This window comes from Sturnus vulgaris, chromosome 2, assembly GCF_052056855.1.
Source record: "Sturnus vulgaris isolate bStuVul1 chromosome 2, bStuVul1.hap1, whole genome shotgun sequence".
NCBI classification, from domain to species: Eukaryota; Metazoa; Chordata; class Aves; order Passeriformes; family Sturnidae; genus Sturnus; species Sturnus vulgaris.
In genome coordinates this window covers 92,300,454-92,319,891 of record NC_142244.1, presented here as the reverse complement: position 1 = coordinate 92,319,891, position 19,438 = coordinate 92,300,454, and the positions used below count along the sequence as shown (strand labels likewise).

Below are 19,438 nucleotides of genomic sequence, written 5' to 3'. Positions count from 1 at the left end.
AAATATTTTAAAATATTTTTTATAAAATAAAAAATAAAATGGAAAAATATTTAAACAAGTTCTAAAAGATCCCCTAAGAGCTGCAAACAAGTAGCTTACAGTAACTTTAGTACCCTTTTCCTAAGTTATCACAAAGATCTTGAAATAAATGAAATGTTTTTAAGATTTACACTTCAGCATAAGAAGAAATGGAATTTTTAACCACATAGGAATCAGTAAAGTTTTATGAGTGTGGTATATCAGAATGAAACCCTTGTCAGTCATCAATATTTAGAACTTATGAATAATTTAATCAGGTAAGAAACACTATGTCACATAGGCAAATTGGCTTTTAAGCGCTGAACACTGGATTAAGTGATTGATAACCTAGTAAAGGTTCCTCTAAGACAAAACTGCTTTCCTAATGCAACTGTTTAGTATTCCTGCAAAGTTTACCTTCACTTGCTGACTTGAGCAGTTGTTTCTGAATTGCATTTTTTACCATTAATAACTATACCAGTGACTCTTCCTGTTTATAGTTTACTCACTTATTTCTTCCTGTAGGGTCTCTTGTTTCTGTTTCTGAATCCCCGTTTCTTGCTCAAGATCTTCTATTCTGCTGTCTTTATCAGTAATCTTCTGATTAAGCTCTTTTACTAGCCTTTCATAATCAGCTATTTCCATATCCATCAGTGTACTCTTTTGAGCATCCTGCAAGGTACACAAAACGAAGTTAGAGCTTACAATTTGCCTTGGCTGTTAAGACTTTTGTAATTCTGTAAAAAACTGTATCGCCCATCAGACAAAGACTTTGTCTCTATCCATATCCACAAAGACCACCCATCCATTGGATTTCCATATCCTCAGTAAATAATCTCTTTTCAAATAAGAATCAAAAGCTTTGAAAAACCTGTTGCTAGTTTTATCAGTAGGTATTTTGTATGTATTAGTTTCTGTCATCTTCAGTCCTTACAATCAAGGCAATTTCTTAACAGTGCATTATACATGTACTCCAGACATCTGAATTCTATTCCTATTTCTACTCATGAAAAGGCACATAACCCAAGTGAAACAAACAAACAAAAAATAAAGCCAAAACCAATCCCAAAAGTACCTTTCAGCTCTCCAAGCACACAACCAGGGGCAAAAGCCCTCACATTCTCCCTTTTGCAAAACTCTGGCTTTAAAATCCTCAGAACAGAAAGGGAGGCATTCAACACAGCCAGATGGGCCAAAGTCTTTGGTAGCCCACTAAGCACTAACGTGGACAGCAACTTTACCTTTCTGGCCAGCTCTAGTTCTTGCATAGTTTTCTGCAGATGTTTCTTTTCCTTCTGAAGTTGCATCTGAAGCTCCTCCATTTCTCGGACAGCACCACTATGTTCCTGAAATTTAAGTAGTTGTCAATTATGCAGTTCAATTTCAAAACAGATGTCAGCATCTTTCTATACTTAGACACACACACACACTTGCATTGTACAAAGATAGTTGATTTCTTTTTTCGGAAATCACTGTGAACCAGAGAAAAACTAACAATACTATGAAGTGGTTTTCACATTCTATATAACTATCCCTAACCTGAATTGACAGCCTTGCAAAGTTTTTTCCATGAACAGACCAAGTTTCCAAAAAAGTCAAGTAACACAGAGGGAAAGTGCAGAACCTGATCTATAAAAACACAGTTTACAAAGGTCGAACAGAAATTACATCCAGTGAAAGTAATGCTTCAGCCTATTCACCATCTCTATGAAGTACTACCTTTGTTTTCTGTTCTCTTAGAAGCTTTTCAGCTTCTAGTTCTTTGTCAGCCTTTGCTTTGGCTCTTTGTATCTCCAGTATCTGGGTTTCCAGCAGCTTAGCATTATTTTGCAGTGTTTCAACACGAGCCAGGAGATCTTCATTAGTGGAGCGTAACTGATCATGCTGAAATTAGCACAGTGGAATGATAAAAACGTAAGTTGAATTGATGTGCAAGATAAAGTATTTTCTATATTTAAAAAAAACCCACCTAACACTGATTTCTATCCAAATCCCTTACAAACAACACTCCTACAGATGAGTCTTGTCCAGCTTATATCTTTTAAACCAGATTAATTAATAGGCAAAACTAAAGCCATTAGCACATTTTGGTTATTTTGTTCAGTGAATTTGTCCAGCTTCCTGTAAAACAGCAAGAATCAAAAGAAATCTGAAAAAAATACCCCAAAATTTATGTGTTCTGCATTATCACCTTCCCCTTGCAACAATACAGTATTTTAATACTTATTGCCATACTTCAAATACAGCTGCTGTATTTATAAACAAATGATCATACTATTAACTGTGGACACACACATTAGAGAGCTAGGGAATTACAGCCTGGAAATTCTTTTTTAGGCCTGAATTTCTCCTGACTCTCAGGTCCATTCCCAGGCTGACAAGCTGACTACAGCTTCAGTTAGGGAGGAAGTCTCCCAGGTGATAGCATGGTGAAAAACAAAGTGAAATTCATATAAAGATTAACACCTGGTGTATTTCCCGTGGGATACATCCTGAGGTACTGTCCCAAGGATGTTTTTCCCAGTTGTCCAATGAACTACTGTCCTGTCCTAGCTGCACGTAACACACTTTAAATACGGGCTGTCCATACAATAAAGTTGACCTTTTTTCCCCAAAGAGGTCCGTGTGTGTTGCTGTCCTTTCTCTCTCTTTTTAGCACAGTAACCACATTTAACGCCTAAAAAACGCCCAACTGCAAGCTTTGACTGAACCATGAATTCTTCCACCAGTATAGAGTAAGAGCTCTACTGTATCAGCCATACTTTTGTAATGACTTTAACAGACTAAATGTTGACATCTTCAATGATGTATCCTAGTCTTTATTTTGCCTATTAAGAATGAAGCATAAGTGAAAGATGTCCACTACCTAAATAGTGTTTTATTTACAAATTCTTTATAACAAAGTTGAAAAATGCAATGTCTGCATAATCAGCAGAATATATACTATTATTTCTAATTTCTTCCTATGCTATTGACTATTGGCTTGTGTTGATAGGTGGATCATTGGTGTGTGGGGCCTGGGAGTTTAAATCCTAAATACCAAACCCATTTCAGCTAGCTTTGCAAAAATGTGTCTCACAACCCCTTAATTACCATCTTAGATTCCTCTGAATGCCAATGCAGTACTCTACAATGCATCTTAAAGTCTCATGCTTGTGAAAATGCAAAATCTGTAATTCATTTACTATATTTAAACACTCTTGATTGAACAAAAAATTTACAAATCTCAAGCCACATTTTGTTGAAGAAACAGAAGAAAAAATGTCTCAGTTCAAGGTTACTGCACTTAATGAAAAGTGTAGGTGTGCAGTCAAGAGAAACAGTGCATGTTTGATACTTGCAGCAGAGCTGTAGGTCCAAAATCAAGCCAGAGATAATCTGCTCTTTTCTGTGAGTTGACCTGAGATAAATTAAACTCTTTCTATTGACAAAGCCAGACATTCTAGGTATATTTATTTACCTTTGGCACGGCCCGGGTAAGATATCAGATGTTGAAAAGGAGCAAACAAACCACTCTGAATTTCAAGTCATTATTCAAAATGCACTTAGGTTATGAAACAATAGCAACAATCACATTAAAACTTGCACCCAATAGGCAGAATTAATTGTTATGGTACTGATCAATAGATCAGACCCACATACAGAACTGACCTGCTCAGATGACACCTGTAGCTGTCTTGTGACATCATCTAGCTGACGTTCAAGATTATTTGCTCTGCCTTTTTCAGAATCCAGCTGTTCTCCTTGCTTGTCGTATTCCATCAAAAGATTCTTAACACATACAAACACAACGGCATAATTTTTTACAATATGTATTGCATAAGCACATTCTATACCTCTGAGGTGTGCTTACCATCTCATTATATGAGTTGTCTTACTGCAACATCAGAAATATCAGAATGAAATAAAAGCTATCATCCATTACAGGCTCTGGGAAAAACCCTCTTTCAGTTCATGACATTCTAGCTCAGGTTGGAAGACAGCTCAGCGGGTGTCACCCTCCTGCTTAAAGGACGGGAAGCAGTGAGATGAGACCAGATTTCTCAGAGCTTTGTCCAAACATGTCTTTCCAAGCACATGCCTCCAAGAATGGAGATGGCTACTCCACTGGGTAATCTATTCCAAAGCTCGACAATTCTCATAGAATAAAAATGTTTATCCATGTATCCAGCTGGAATCTCTCCTTTCAATTGAGGACTACTGTCTTATCTTGCACCATCATTAATAACCTGACTCTCTTCCCTTCATAATGTCTTTGTAGGTACTGGAAGACCCTTATTAGGTTCCTTTGAAGTTTTCTCCAGGCTGAGCAACTTCTCATCATTTATTCCAGTCCCTTGACCAACCTGGTCATCCCTCCACTGAAATCACTTCAAGTTATCAATGTCTGTCTTGTATTTGGGGGGAGACGGAGAGACAAGAGTGGATGCAATACTTTCAATAATGTCACAGAATCATTTAGATGGGAAATGACCTTTAAGATCATTGAATCCCACTGCAAACCCAGCACTGCTAAGTCCACCACTAACACATGTCCTATAGTGCTGTGTTTATTTTATATATTTGTATATAAAGTGTTTGCTGTGTTTACTTATTATATTTTAAAAACCACCAGCGATGGTGATTCCATTGCTCCTCTGTACTAACGCTCAAGCACCCTTCTCCTAAAGAAATTGTTCCTAATATCCTAAACCTCCCCTGGTGGAATTCAAGGCCATTTCCCTCTGTCCTATCTTGTTGCTTGAGAGAAAAGACTGATCCCCACCTGACAACACTCTCTTTTCAGGTGGTTATACAGAGCAATAAAACCTTCCCTGAACCTGCTTTTCTCCAGCGTACATAACCTCAGTCCCCTCAGCTACTCCTCCTAAGTCTTACATGGAACAGCTTTCTCTTGGGGAAGCAATGCTGACTCGTCACCTGCTTCTGCTTCATGTGCCCAGAGATGTGCTCCACGAAGACTTGCTCCCAGAAAATTACAAGTTTGTCTTAATCATTTAAGGATTTTCAAACTGGTCTTCAATTTTATGTACTTTGCAGAATTCACAGGGATTTCTGTTTTGCCTAGCAACACATTGCCCGGTATGTATGATGCTAGATTCAAAAGGTTTAAAAACAGCATTCTAGTAAAAAGAAGAGTCTAATTTTATTCTCTTAAGAGAACCTTACATTTCTTCATTCTGGTATTCAACTGCATTGACACCATTTCTTTTGCCAAACATAATTGTGCAAGTTAAATGGGTGTATTAAATGTTAAATATACATAACAATGTATATCCAGGCTAGGCTTTAAACCCAAAGTATTTTCTGACAGTTTACTATCTTTTGTGAATGCAGAACTATTCTTACCTTATAGCTTTCAGCTCCTTGAATGACATCTTTCATGGAAGCAGACAATTGATCTTTTTCTGATCGAACCAACTCCAACTCTTCCTTCAGAGTCTGCATCTTATTATAAAAAGAAGTGTGTGTCATTAAAACAAAGTCCCCCATGCAGAACTTTCATATTAGGAAGTAGTCAGGGTACCTCTTTTCGGCTGGCATCTAATTCTTTCTTTGCTTTCACAGCAACCACTTTAATTTTATTTAGCTTCTCTCCTTTTTCAGCAGATTCTTTTTCCAGCATCCCTAAAATAAACATGTATGGAAATTAAAAATTACACCTTTCCATTTCTTCCCAAGAAGTGAAATGTAATGAAATTCAATTAGAACACAAACATCAGCATGACTTTAAAACCAAACAAAATATAAAGCAGGGGAAGATGTTCAAGTGTTCCATTCAGTTAAGCTTTCAATTTGAAGCTAAAACACCCAGACACACAGAGAACTTAGGGGCAATCTTTCCCTGGACAATCTTTCCCTGTTTCAGAAGCTTCCATCACAGTTAAGAGCCATATTCCTGTCTACTTCTACATAAATTTAACAACTCAGAAGTATTTTCCTGCTAATGTATTGAGATAACTTCAATAAAGCAACAGTAGTTTTGGCAGTGCTGCTTCCCTTTCCTTCTGGTAGCTTCAGGGATTCCTACTGATAAATCTCCCACATTTAAAAAATAAAGATTAAATCCACTACACTGTTTATAGACAGATGTACAGAGGAAGAAAAAGCCTTAAAAAGTATCAAATCATATCCAACTTAAAACATTTAAATTTAAATTTAATAATTTAAAACATTTTAAATCCCTAACGGAAGGAATACTGTAGTAACATGCATTAATATTTACTTCCCCATCTTCCTCAACTTGTGGAAATAGAGGACAATCATGCAAAGAAAGGAAAGGTAACAATCCAAAGAAGCCAGACCATTTATATAAAAGCAAAAATGAGAAAGATACCAATTTTTTCTTGAAGCTCTGCTACTGCAGACTGTTGATCAGTTTTCTCAGTCATTGTCTCCATTAAATTCTGTATTATAAACAAGAGATATAAGAAGTATTACAAAAATTTCTTTGTGGCACCTATTTTGTCCCTAACAAGCCAGAAGTTTCAGCTACAGCTAAAAGTGTCTATGTTCTTACTACCAGGAAAGCCTTTATGAGCAACTTCGTATCAGCTCAGTGAAAGTACAGTTATGTTGAAAGCAGAACATTCCAACCTTTTAAGAGCCGCTTTCCACCCTGTCCAAGGACAAAAAGGGGAGACACCCTCATTCTGCAGCTGTCAGCTTTACATAACCAGCAATATCCAAGACCTGAAGTTAAGGCAGATCAAGCAGTTTTGTTTGAGATGGAACCATAGAAAGCTAGAGGTGAAAGATTATGAGGTCAGTTAGTCAATCTAGCAAATTGACTGCTTCAAGGGATATTGATAGGAGGAAAGGTTCAAGTACAAGCAAATTTTGTCAAAAAAGCATTATGGTTGGATTTGTTTAAGTTTTTTTTTTTTTTCCTGGGGGGAAAAAAGAGAATTCTGAGGTGTTAGAAAACTCAGAAATATGTGCTTTCTAGAATGGAGACTCACTTTCAGGCCAGAGGAAAAAAAGAAAAAAAAAGAAAAGAGAGAATTGAAAGTATTTTTTGAACCTTAATTCTGAAGACTTTAGAGGTTTAGTCTTTATACTTCAATAACAAAATATAACCTTTAGAGAACTCAGTTCGTCTTTCACATTTCTAAGTTCAGTTTCCTTTTGTTCCAGAATGAAATTTAAGTCGTCTTGTCTTTCAGATCCTTTTTGCAGTTCTTGTATTTGACTTTCATAAAGAGCAAGTTTTTGACTGATCTCTTCAGTATTAGCTAAAAGATCCTGATTTTCAATCCTTGCTTTTTCACTGGCATTCCTCAGCTCCTGGATATCACGTTGAAGCGCTTCTTTTTCAGACAACACTCCTTCCAGTTCTTCTCTCAAGAGATTTTTTTCTTTTTCAAAATCCTGAATCAGGGATCTGTGTTCTCTATGTTGAGCTGCATTTTCTTCCTCTAATCTCTCAACTTCTCGCTGCAATCTAATTACTTCCTCCTCCTTTTGTAGAGCAAGGCACTGCTCTTCTTTAATTTTTGACAAGCATTCATTTGCAATTTTTAACAAGTTAAGAGAATCATATTCTTCATTAGAATCTGAAACGCTGAACCCCACTTGCTCAAGTAGGTGATACAGCTGAGTTCTTACAAGGGATGTGTGCACTTGTTCATTTTCAAGTAATGTTGATATATGGTCTTTTTCTGCAGTCATCATTTGTAGTTTATTTTCTAAGTTTTCAGACTGCTCTTTCAATACTAAACAAGCATCTTTTTCAGATGTAGTTTTTCCCAGCTCTTCACTTAATTCACCTTTTTCCTGAATGAGTTTCTTATTTTCATCACGAAGAGCGTACACTTCAGATGAAAGCTGCTCTTTATCACGCACCAGAGATTCTATCTGTTTTTCTAGCTGGTCTAGCATTCGAGCATTTTCACCCTTTGAAGTTAAAGCTTCATTCAGTCTCTCTGTTAATTCCTCTACCTTTTGCTTCAGGTCATTATTGTACTGATTAGCAACATCTACTTCTTGCTGAAGTTCCTGAATTTTAGCTTGTTCTTGCTTGTAAGTTTCCTGAAGGGTTTCTCTCTCTTCACCCAAGCGTTTTACATCATTTAAGATATCCCTGTTTTCATCAGTAAGAGCAACGATCTTCTCTTCCAGTTCTCTTACAGCAATCTCTTTTTGGTCTACGGAGCTTTTCATGGTGCTATTGTCCTCCTGAAGACTAACGATTTTACATTCAAGTTCTTGTATCTTTAACTGATGAGATGACGATTTTTCCTGGAGGTGGTTTACATTTTCAAGAAGGACATCTCTTTCATTGAAAGCAGCCCGGAGTTTCTGCTGCAGTTGACTGACATCAGAAGCTTGCTGTTGTTTCATTGATTCAAACTCCTGGCTGATCTTTCCAGCAGATTCACCTAGCTCAGCCTGTAGAGTTTCCATTGTTTCTCTCAGGCTGTTGTAATTGGACACTGCTTCTTCTTTCTCCTGAGTTTGCTTTTCAAGTTGTTCTCTAAGTTCTTGATTTTCAAAAACTAATGCCATCTGTTCTTTTTCAGAACCAGATAATAAAGTTTCATTTAGTTCAGAAATTTCTCTCTTGTGTTGATCTTTCAGAGTCTGAATCTCTAATTTGTGCTCTTTTGCAGCAGTTTCATAGTGCTGTCCTGCTGCTTGAAGATCCAATTTTAGTTTTTCAATTGCAGAGCAGTAATCTTCTTTAGCAAGCTGCAATTCATTTATCTTAAAGTCCAAGTCTTCCCGCTCATGAAAGTACTCATCCTTCATACGATGGATTTCCTCTTCCAGTTTTATCTTGACATTGCTCATGTAAGTTAACTCATCTTTTAATATAGTATGTTGGGACTGGAGTTCTTCTAAACTGTGCTCCAGGTACCTAAGTTTTTCTTCCATTTTTTCTTCTACACAAGATTCTTCTTGTGTATCTGCAACATTGTTTTCTAAATTTTTATTTAAGACTTCTCTTAGCTGCTTCAAGTCATATTCACGCTGGTCAGTCTGAGCATGCATTTCATCCTTGGCATTTTTCTCTGCCAAATTATGCTGTAACTGATTTATTTGATTTTGCTTTTCTTCATTTTCCTTAGATGATATTTCAATCTGATGCATTAGTTCTGACACCTCTTCCTGATGGGCAATTTTTAGTTTTTTAAGCTCTTCATTCAGATTTTTTATTTCATTATGGTAACACTGGGAGTTGCTTTTAATAGTTTCTTGCAGATTTGTTACTTCTTTGTTTTTGTCTTCATCCACAGCTTCCAACTGCTTGTTTAGACACAAAATCTGCTCCTCATAAGTAGATTTAATTCTTTGGACATCATCTTGTAATCTTTTAACTTCTTTTTGGCTTTTATTGTAACATTCAACCTGTTCCACCAGCTCCATTTGTTTTTTCACTTGTTCATCTAATTCCACCTCCAGCTTTTTTAAATCTTCATTGTGCTTGCATTGTGCATTTGCTAATTCACTCTTCAGAGCTTTTATTTCTTCCAGAGAGTCAATTCTTGATTGTTCCAGTTGCTTCTGCAATTCTTCTGTTTTAGCCACCGCAGCCTAAGCAAACAGGAAAATTATTAAATACTGGTAATTTAGCACACAGAATTTCCAAGTGAACTGTCTACAATAATGAATTAGGAAACGTAGCAATCCTCAGTTTTAAAAACTGTTGTAGTTTTTAAATATCTAACTGTATTAGGACAACTCAATTCAGAAGACACTGCACAGAGTACAATAATGTTAGAAAAATGAGAAAGGAAAACTAAGTCCTAAATCATGTTTACCAGCATAATTTCACAAAACGGTCATGACAGAGCTCAGGTTTAGCAACTATTCTGATAATGTATTAAAGATCAGATTACTTTTAGTGCATCAAATTCAGGTATCTGGAATACAACAATGTCCCTCCCTCAATTGCAAGCAATTCAGTCTTCACTTTATTACAAATTGAGATTTTTTGATACAATACAGATGCCTTGGCTGACTGGCTCCTTCTTATGAATATCTAAAAGTAAACCTGACATGCATATCAAGAGGTTTACCTCATAAACGTAAACCTGTGCTCCCAGAGAAAGACAGAGCTGATTGACTGAAGTCTATGTAGGCTTTCAATGCACAGACTGAATTCTTGCAGCTGTGGATCCAGACAGTGTATATAAGAATTTTTTATTTATTACTATTTATTATTTTTTAATTTATTATCTAGTTAGGGGTCACAGAGAAAATATGCTTTAATATATAAAGCCTTTATATTGTTTTAGATTTTTTTAAGAGACAGAATATAGGTAAGTGAAGAAAAAGATTAAAATTAGATACACAACAAGCAAATTCAGAAAAAAATCTATAATTCTCTAATATTTCAGTAATGTTCTGTTGCTCATTTCAGTACCTCTGCTTCTTGCTTTATTTGAATATTTTCTTTCTTCAGAGCTATGCACTGCTGCTGACTTTCAGCTTTTTCCAGAAGCACAACATCCAGCCTTTCTGTGAGAGCCTAATATTAAATGAGAAACATCATTGAAAGGAGAGTTTCTTAACAATGGAAACAGTGATTTCTGAAAAATGTAGGAACTCACATGTTGATTATGACTCTTTTTGTCAAATAAACACATCAGTCTGGTTTTAAAGTTGCTTTCAGCCCAAATACGACTGATATTAAATAGGTAGACTAAAACAATGATTTTGGGGTCTTTTAAAAACTATACATGTGATCAGCTAATGTTTTATTACCAGGTGGTGGTGGTGAAGTTCCCTTTCTGTAGAAAAGAAATCTCCAACCAAATTATTCAAAACATTTCTCTAATTGAGAAATTCCACTTCACCACCAATTTTCACTTTCATATGCTATGACCCTTATCCTGAGAAAGACACATCCTAAAAGTAATTCTTGTGACATGCAACTTTAATTATGTGTTTCTTATCTCATCAAATGACTGTCTCAGAACTTTTCTAAATGGCTGAAGTCTTTCTGCAACTGTCACTCCAAAATAAACAAAAGCTGGTCTAACCAGCCACACAAGGAAAAGTCTTGCTGGGACATTCATAGTCATAGAATAGTTTGGGTGGGTAGGGACCCTTAAAGGCCATCTAGTCCAACTGCCTGCAGTGAGCACGGATATCTTCAACTCCATCAGGTTGTTCAGAGCCCCATTCAACCTCTTCTTGAATATTTCCAGGGGTGGGGAATCTACCACCTCTCTGAGCAACCCTTTCCCATGTTTCACCACCCTCTGTGTAAAAAACCATATTCCTCATATGTAATCCAAATCAACCCTCGTTTAGTTTAAAACCATTACCCCTTGTTCTATTGCAACAGGCCCTACTGAAAAGTTTGTCCACATCTTATAAGCCCCCTTCAAGTACTGAAGTGCTGTGCTAAGTTCTGTCTGGAAAGTCTACTACTCTGTACTATTTCTCACAGAACCAAGAGGGTTTGCTGGCAAGTGGAACAAGGACACGAGGAGAGAAGGAAAACAAAAAGGTTTTAGAAAGTGTCATGGATTCTTGCAGATTGATTCCATTCAATTTGAGTAACAGTTTTCAAGCTATTTACTATTTACCAAATTATTTCTGTGGATTTATTTCAGCTAACTTTATGTAATACAATAGAAACGCATTACATATTCCTACCTGAATAATATCATCTGCTCCTGCAGTAGCTGCTTTGGATTTGAGTTCTTCAATTTCTTTCTCCAGTTCTTAACATGTAAAGAAATTTCACAGTATGAATTGATGCTGCATCACAGTAGCAAACTTCTAAATTTTGTGCCCGACAATACTTCTATTCAAATCAGAGACATCTTTTACTTCATCAATTTTTGTTTGTTACTTAGTGATAGACAGCAGTAATGGTAAAAGAACAAATGTTCAGTACCACTTCTCCAGTGCTGACACCGAGCATGGTTTCCTAAGGAAGCAAAACTTACTTGCTTGGATAGAGGGACAACAGATAGAAATTCTTCTTATGATCATCTCACCTTCTATTTCATGGTCAATTTAAATCAGAGGAAAGATACTCAGTTTCTACTGTTTCTCTAAAAACAGGCAGCAAGCAGAAGAACAAGATCTTATGAATAACCACACTGAGGAAAAGCCTGATATAGCCCATCTCTGTATCCTTATTGTTTCAGTAGGAAGCTACCAGCAGTCAGCTGGTCATTCCAAACAAGGGGAAGTGACACCAGTCCAAGTAGTGGGCCACTGCAGGAAAAGGGACAGCAGAGTGGAGAAGGACAGCACATGAGAGCACAGATTTACAGATTTACATGTACTTTTAGGTATTAAGCATAACATTTTGCTTGGGGTATTTTACAAACTCGTGTTAAAGCAACAAATGATATAAGGTAGCAAACTATCTTAAAGAAGCCATTGTACTCTACAATAAACTACACTAATTATGCAAAAAAAATCAGATATTCCTCCTCCCATTTGCTTCCTGAAAAGCAGCCTGCACCAATATGGAGAACAATGACCCAGTTAAACTTTTACACAAGTTACACTGTTCCATCATGCCATACTGTCAGACCAAAATTAATTTAATACCTGACAAAAGCAATGCTTCTTTTCTTCTCTTTCTTAACCAAATTACTTCAGTCCTTATCTTCCCACCATAAATAGCAAAATTGAAGAAAAATAAAATCTAGTATTTTTGTCTAGAATTTAAATCCACCTATCAAAAACACACAGTGATATTTGAAAAGGTCAGGTAGTGCCAAGCATTAAGGCAGAAATTGCACTTTCCAGTAAGATACCTGCACATCTTGACTTCACTTTCTGTATAAGCATCATTTGCTTTTTTGCAAACTTGATGAGGTCTTCTTTGGGCAATGTGTCCAGCTGTAAAAAAAGTATGTATCAGAGAAACCAGTTTCCTCTAGCCCAAAGAGAAATAGAAACAAGGCATTTTAGCATCTGACTTCCAAGAAGCGAAATTTTAGGACAAGAAACTCTTACCATACATTTGCAAGAAGAATAACATTTCAAAGAAAAGTAACAGTCCAAGTTACTGATGTTCTGTTATCCAATTCTGTTATCTCAATTACAGTAACAGAAACTACTCCTCATTCTGTACTTTTCTGAAACTATTTTGGAGGACACAATTGGGCAGCATCAGTCAGGAAAACTCAGTTAGGAAGGATTACAATTCAGCAATACAATTTGAACAATATTTGGAAAATAGCATGCTGATCTAACATTGTAATTGTTTAAATTTACTTCCAACATATGCAAAGATGTCTGTATCCATTATGAAACAGACTGCTGCCAAAACTGGATGCTGTTAATAATTTATCAAATATAACAGGAAGTGAACATACTAAAAAGAGATTTTTTTTTCCTCATAGTTTCCAAAACACTTTATCTTAATGTTTATAAGTTAATTTTTCCTGTCTAGAAGAAATGTTAAAAATATCTTTGTCTTCCTATTAGTCACAGCTTGCATGCTAAGCTGTAACCCTTGCAACTACTGCTATCCAAATAAATTATGTGATGATTGATTACCTTTGATTTGCCTGATCCTGGTGTGCCAGAAGATGCCACCATCTCCTGCCCAGCATCTTGAACCTACAACAAAATAAAGTACAATCTGCAGTAACAAACTTTTCAGTGTAAGACTACCAAAAAAATTAATTGAAAGTCTTCAAACAGAGACTGAATATAGTGAAAGCATAAGAAAAAAAATTAAAATAAAATTTTAAAACACCATGCATTTGTAGGATTAGTCAGAAACATAATGGAAAAAGACTTGCTGTGATTATTAGAACAGTAGAATAAAAAACTCCCAATGTCCAAACCAGTATGATCTCATGGTTCTATTACTGAATGAACATCTTGAGCTGACACAGTATTGCAAATTAATTTTATTTACAAGAAGTTTGAAAAGTATGACTCACTATCTCACTAACAACAAAAAACCAAAAAACCTAAACCGTCCCCCCCAAAAAACGAAAACAAAACAAAAAACCCAAACAAAACCAAACAAACAAAACTCCCCCAAAAATTTGTAGAGAGGTTGCAGTTAAATCAAACCTGGGGAACTTTTGAACCACACAAGCTCCTAATTTTTTTTTTTTGTTTCCTTCTTAAACACAGTGGTTTATCACTACAATTGTTAGCCTATCAAATATATTCCAAAAGATCTGGCAAAGTCAGGGCTCATTTGGACAAATATAAGCCCTCTCTTCTTTTTTTTTTAAACATATTAGTTCCCACTAGGATTGCTGACCTGAAAAACATACCTGAAAAGGCTCTGCAAATTCTGGGCTCTCTATCCCTAAAATACATGCAAAATACCTTCTATTGTAAACTTCCACAGATCTAATCTGGGATAATGTTACTTTATGGTGGTTTATATGGGATATGCTTATGTATAATCAGGAAAAGAAATCTATGCAGCCATGATGCTGCAAAGGAAAAGGGAACAGACACTTCCAATATATTAGGAATAGCATTTCCAAGCCTTGACCTTTACCCTGCCTTCTTCTTCATACTATTATATGTGCATAGGTATGAAAGTGAAGAGGTATATATTATAAATATTTGTATTTTTATATATCTAGATGTTTGTGTGTGTATGTATACACACATACTTTCACTTTTATTTTGCTATTCTCTTCATTCTGCAAAAAAATCAAAATCCTTATAGTAGAAACTAAGGAAGAACCAAATTGGATCTGAAAACTATGAGAATGGACAATCACTAATAATTTAGACAGAACAGGTGATACAGATAATAATAAGCATCACCTTTAGAAATATGAGTTCAAGTACAGACCAAGGACAAAGCAGTTATAATCACCTATGTAACAAATGCTAAGTGTTTGTATTTTATGCTTTTTTTTTTAAGATGGCAAAAGCAAACTTATTAGAAAAAAATGTGCTGTACAGCATTAGGGAAAAAAGAGCTATAAAGTTAGTTTCAGACATTCTTAGCATGTAAAACTTTGTTAACATTTACATTTCTAAAATTTTAGCAGTTGGACAGCATAATGAATTACAACAAATTGCATGTACTGTTCAGAAAATGACAGCTCACCACTCTTCATACTACAGTAAGGTCAGATGAATTTTCTTCTCACAACACTTTTACTCCTTTAAGCTAGTATATACAGAGGCAGAATCACATACTGTGTAAAACAATGCATCCAGTTTTGCTGTTCTGGTAACAGAAACCAGAGGCAGCTCATGTAAAGGGCTTCACTCACTTGAATTAGAAGAAAAATGAGGAAGATAAGCTATCAAAAAACCCTGAACTTTTTATTGATTAGCTGCATCCAAGCTGTGAGCCAGCAGCTATTAAGTATGCTTTAAAGCCCAACACAATCCTGCATGGTTTCTAGTCTACCATTCTGAAAGAGGGATACTTCCATGGTTTACTGATATATACATATACACACACATACATACACTCTTTTTTTAGATTTTATTTCAAGCCTACTTTACCCTCTACACTAAGGGGTTTCCATGACACACTTCAAGATTTCTATGTATTTTAACAGCTATCTATCCCTTACTTTTGCAATAGCTTAACATACCCAATCCATAAATGCAATATATTAGCCTTTGCTGTGAACTGTGGCAGTAATGGCCATTATGAACAGCAACTTTCTGAGCAGTGTGCAACTACTTGACATCAAAAACTCTTTTAAGTGTATGAAGTCACATCAAAATGCATTTTGAATTGTGATTGCTTCAACCAACAGTGGCATTGAACCTCTATTAGAATGTGGTAGGTGTGCAGCACAGACACTACCAGTAGAGTTAATTTAATGCGTGAACTTAAAACTCTTCAATGTTTCCTTTGGATTTCCTTGGTGTTTATGAAATATCCACTAAATACAGACACTTCAGTGCTTTTATTTGCTTGTGTTGGTAGGTGTGTTTCACAGTTGACGTACTGTTAACACATCAGGTCACCTCCGTGGACAAGGAACCCTTGTCCGCCCGTGGGTGCTTTCACACAGCAACCACTCGGGGCTCTGGCCGTGTGTCACCCGAGTGTCGCTGCCCCCGAGTCAGCACCGCCCGCTCCCCCAGCCCGTGCCAACAGGGCAACATCCCCACCTTCTAATCAAGAGGGGCACTGAACAAGCCCCCTGTAACCCGCAGCGGCGCTCGCATTTCCGCAGGGCAGAGGCAGCGGAAGGGCCCCCGGGCCCCCTCCCCACCCCCGGCCCCCGGCCTCCCTCACAGCTGCCGCCTGCCGGGGCTGCGCCACCCGCGGGGGCTGCGAAGGGCGCACAGTGACCCGCGGGTTTCTCCGCCCGTCACCGGGTGAAAGGGAAAGGCACCGGCGGCGTGGGAGGGGCTGGTCCGCCGCTCCCCAGCGCTGCACGCCAAGGTCACGCACCGCCCCTCCCCACCCGCCCCAGCCGCGCTGCCCCCGAGGGCTCCGCGGCCCCTCTGCCCCCGCCGCGTTACCTCCATGGCGAGGCCGGCCGGCTGCAGGGGCGGGGAGATCGCGGCGCCACAGCCGCTGCCAGCGCCGCTACATCCTCCCCGAGCCGCTTCCGCCTCCGTCATCCCGGCACGCCGGGCCCGGCCTGCCCGTCACCGAGCGCCGCCCCGGGGACGGGCGGGGCTCCGCCGAGGGCCCGCTGCCTCTGAGCACGGCTGGGACGGGCCCTGGGCCGGGAAGTGGGTGTCGCTGCCCAACTCGGGTTCTCCGCCTTATAAAAGGGAAAAGGGTACGGCAGCTCCGCGACGGCAATTCCGTGTTCTGAAGGGCTCCCGAGGGCAGCGCAGTGCTGCAGGCGCGTCTGTCACTGCCGCCATAAGGAGAGCATGAGATGAAGAGTGGCGTGCTCGGGCAGAAACTTAGCGATTTAAGACCCTGCTTTTAATACCTTGATGGAAACTCAGAGTGATTAAATTATTTGTCGAATAAATATGGTGGGTGCCAATAGGATGGTGCCAGACTTTTCATCAGTGCTTAGTGACAGGACAGGGAGCAATGGCCTTAAACAAAACCACAAGAAGTTTCACCCCAGCATGAGGAAGAACTTCTTTACATTGAGGGTGGCAGAGCACTGGCACAGCTGCCCAAGGGTCTTGTGGAGACTTCTGGAGATATTCAAACCCCATCTGGATGTGTTCCTTTGTCACCTGCTCTAGGTGACCCTGCCTTGGCAGGGGGGTTGGATGAGATGATGGCCTGAGGTCCCTTCCAACCCTAACAATTCCATGATTCCATAAATTCTGAAATGGATATGAAGGACTACCAGAGCGAATAGCAGAACCTAGGTGTTATAGCTTGTAATTATGTGTTTTTAAAGATACTTTTTTATGCCCATTTGAGTAGTGTTTGATGGGAGCAATGCCTACTTTAAAGGGCACACATTTTTCATTGTAATTGTTATGAATGATGTTCTATTTTTCTCAATTTATCAAGCAACAAGATTAAATTTAATAGTAAGTTTTTAATAGTAACAAAATGAATACAATCAAAGTATTGGAGATGACAATTAAAGTATTGGAGATGAAACAATCAAAGTGCATATATTTAAGAATATACAAAATTTGGCAGTAAGTAATTTAGTATAATTGAGGTTCGTATAAAGCATAAGCAAAACCGACCGGGGAGGGGCCCCCCTCCGACCGGGGATACGGGGAGTGGTTCGCCATTCCTCACGTATCAAAGTATCCAGGCTAACAATCCCACTTATATACTGTAGGCTACAGAAGTTTCTAGAAAGCTCCTCCTGGTTACTATTCCTAAAATCTACGTAACTATACTGCACGGCGCATGCTCTACTAATGGGTTGGGGGTCTCTTATCCTTTTAAGGGTCTTATTTCCGGTGAAGGCCCATCATCTTCATCAGTGACCGAGGTGTGACCTGCAGGTAGCGCAGGCGCCCTGTGTGACTGAGCAGATGTTTTCCATAACATGACTTTAATTAAGTCCCATGCTTGTGATCATTCCATTTTTGACAGCTTCAAGGTTGAAGCTGTATTTCTAGATGCCGCTTATCAGACCTTCGTCCTTCGACTATTCTTATCTGACTTTCTTCTAACCTCCTTCTTCGACTCCCAACATCTGGGAGATGTCTTTTATCCTGTCTCACCCATCTCCCCCTTCTCACTCTGTAACAATTGTCTTCTATTGATCTAAATACAATTTTGTTAATATAGTTACAACTTAATTAGCACGAATCACATTTATCACATAATCATGCATGCACTTTGGTAGTGCCTGAATAATTTTTCATATTTCGTGTTAAGTAATTGATTTTTAATGAAAAGTTGCCTGGGAAAAACAATTTAGGCATATTATTCTGTTTATGGTTCACTGGCTGAATACTGAATATCACCAAATTAATTATAATGTCATGAGAGAATATGTATTTTATTAAAAAAGAGAGTAGTTTATCGAAATGCTTGTCCGGAAGAATAATTGCATTTTTCCAAGTCTGCTTACTGTCATTCTTCTTGTAAAATTCAAATGACAAATAGTGACAAAAAGCAGAAATGTTTTTCATATTTACCAAAGTGGGTTTTTTTTCCCCTCTAATGCATTCACTGTCCATTGCATATATTCATATATATTTATTTATGCAGCTAAACAACTGTAGCAGGAGCATATGGTTCCATGCTCACAGAGGTTGCTTGCAAGGAACAGATGTCCCTAACCAAACAGCATGGTGGTGTTTCTTCATTACTTCTATTATTGTACTCTTTAGAAGCCTCAGAAGGCATGAAACAGATGATGTCTTTCTTTTCCCTTTCACATTGGAATACTCCGAACTGGTTACCTATGCCTGTGCTGCTCTGACATGGAGATTTCACACAATTTCAAGAAGAGCCTTTTGAGATAGAGTCCTTCCAAAACCATTCTGTAGCGGGAGCTTTTCACCCCAAACTATGCCATACTGCACAGCTCTGTGCTTTGAGGTCAGCCTGCAATTGAATTTGGATATTTGAGAAGAACACTGTAGGAAACTAACATTCTCTTTTGGCAAACCACAGAGCAAACATTGTTTCATGCAAATTTGTTCCTTCTGCATATCTTCGGACAATATGTATTATGTACCAACTCTTGGGTCATCTCATGATTTAGCCTATGAGGGAATTGCTTTTGGAGCTCATCCAAGGCAGACACAAAAGAGTTTTTGGAGGTCTTAGTACTGAAGACAATGAACTACCAGCTTGCTCATTGCATGCTTTCTGAAACTGACTCTGGCTAGGGACCACTCAACACCCCTCCCTGAGCTCCATGTTCCTGTGAGGCACGTATTTGGCAGAGACAGGCCAAATCTCCCGTCCTGCTCCATTTTATGCAGTAGAGTTTTGGTATATTGTACATTTTAGATTGTCTTAACAGTCTTTCATTCTGGTCCTGAACTGCAACAGCAATTGCAAAGAATCCTGGTTAAGGAATGGTAGAAAGTTTTAAAAGTTTCTAGAATAACTAAATGAAAAAAGATTGAGGATTTTGACTGTTGA

General features: G+C 38.1%; 1 protein-coding gene across 1 annotated transcript in view; it reads right to left on the bottom strand.

Annotated features, from left to right (window-relative positions):
• The window catches only part of GCC2 (GRIP and coiled-coil domain containing 2), a 29,751-nt gene extending 13,231 nt beyond the window's left edge, over nt 1-16,520 (bottom strand). The window contains exons 1-13 of the mRNA XM_014885130.2: nt 16,417-16,520; nt 13,498-13,560; nt 12,750-12,834; nt 11,629-11,696; nt 10,388-10,492; nt 7,099-9,555; nt 6,356-6,425; nt 5,546-5,646; nt 5,368-5,466; nt 3,670-3,789; nt 1,738-1,902; nt 1,260-1,364; nt 528-690 (exon numbers count right to left, since the gene is read on the bottom strand). Coding sequence (XP_014740616.2) covers nt 528-690; nt 1,260-1,364; nt 1,738-1,902; nt 3,670-3,789; nt 5,368-5,466; nt 5,546-5,646; nt 6,356-6,425; nt 7,099-9,555; nt 10,388-10,492; nt 11,629-11,696; nt 12,750-12,834; nt 13,498-13,560; nt 16,417-16,518 — 3,703 coding nt within the window. The 5' untranslated portion in view covers nt 16,519-16,520. The remainder of the gene's footprint in view (nt 1-527; nt 691-1,259; nt 1,365-1,737; nt 1,903-3,669; nt 3,790-5,367; nt 5,467-5,545; nt 5,647-6,355; nt 6,426-7,098; nt 9,556-10,387; nt 10,493-11,628; nt 11,697-12,749; nt 12,835-13,497; nt 13,561-16,416) is intronic.
• Between the last annotated feature and the right edge of the window lie 2,918 nt (nt 16,521-19,438).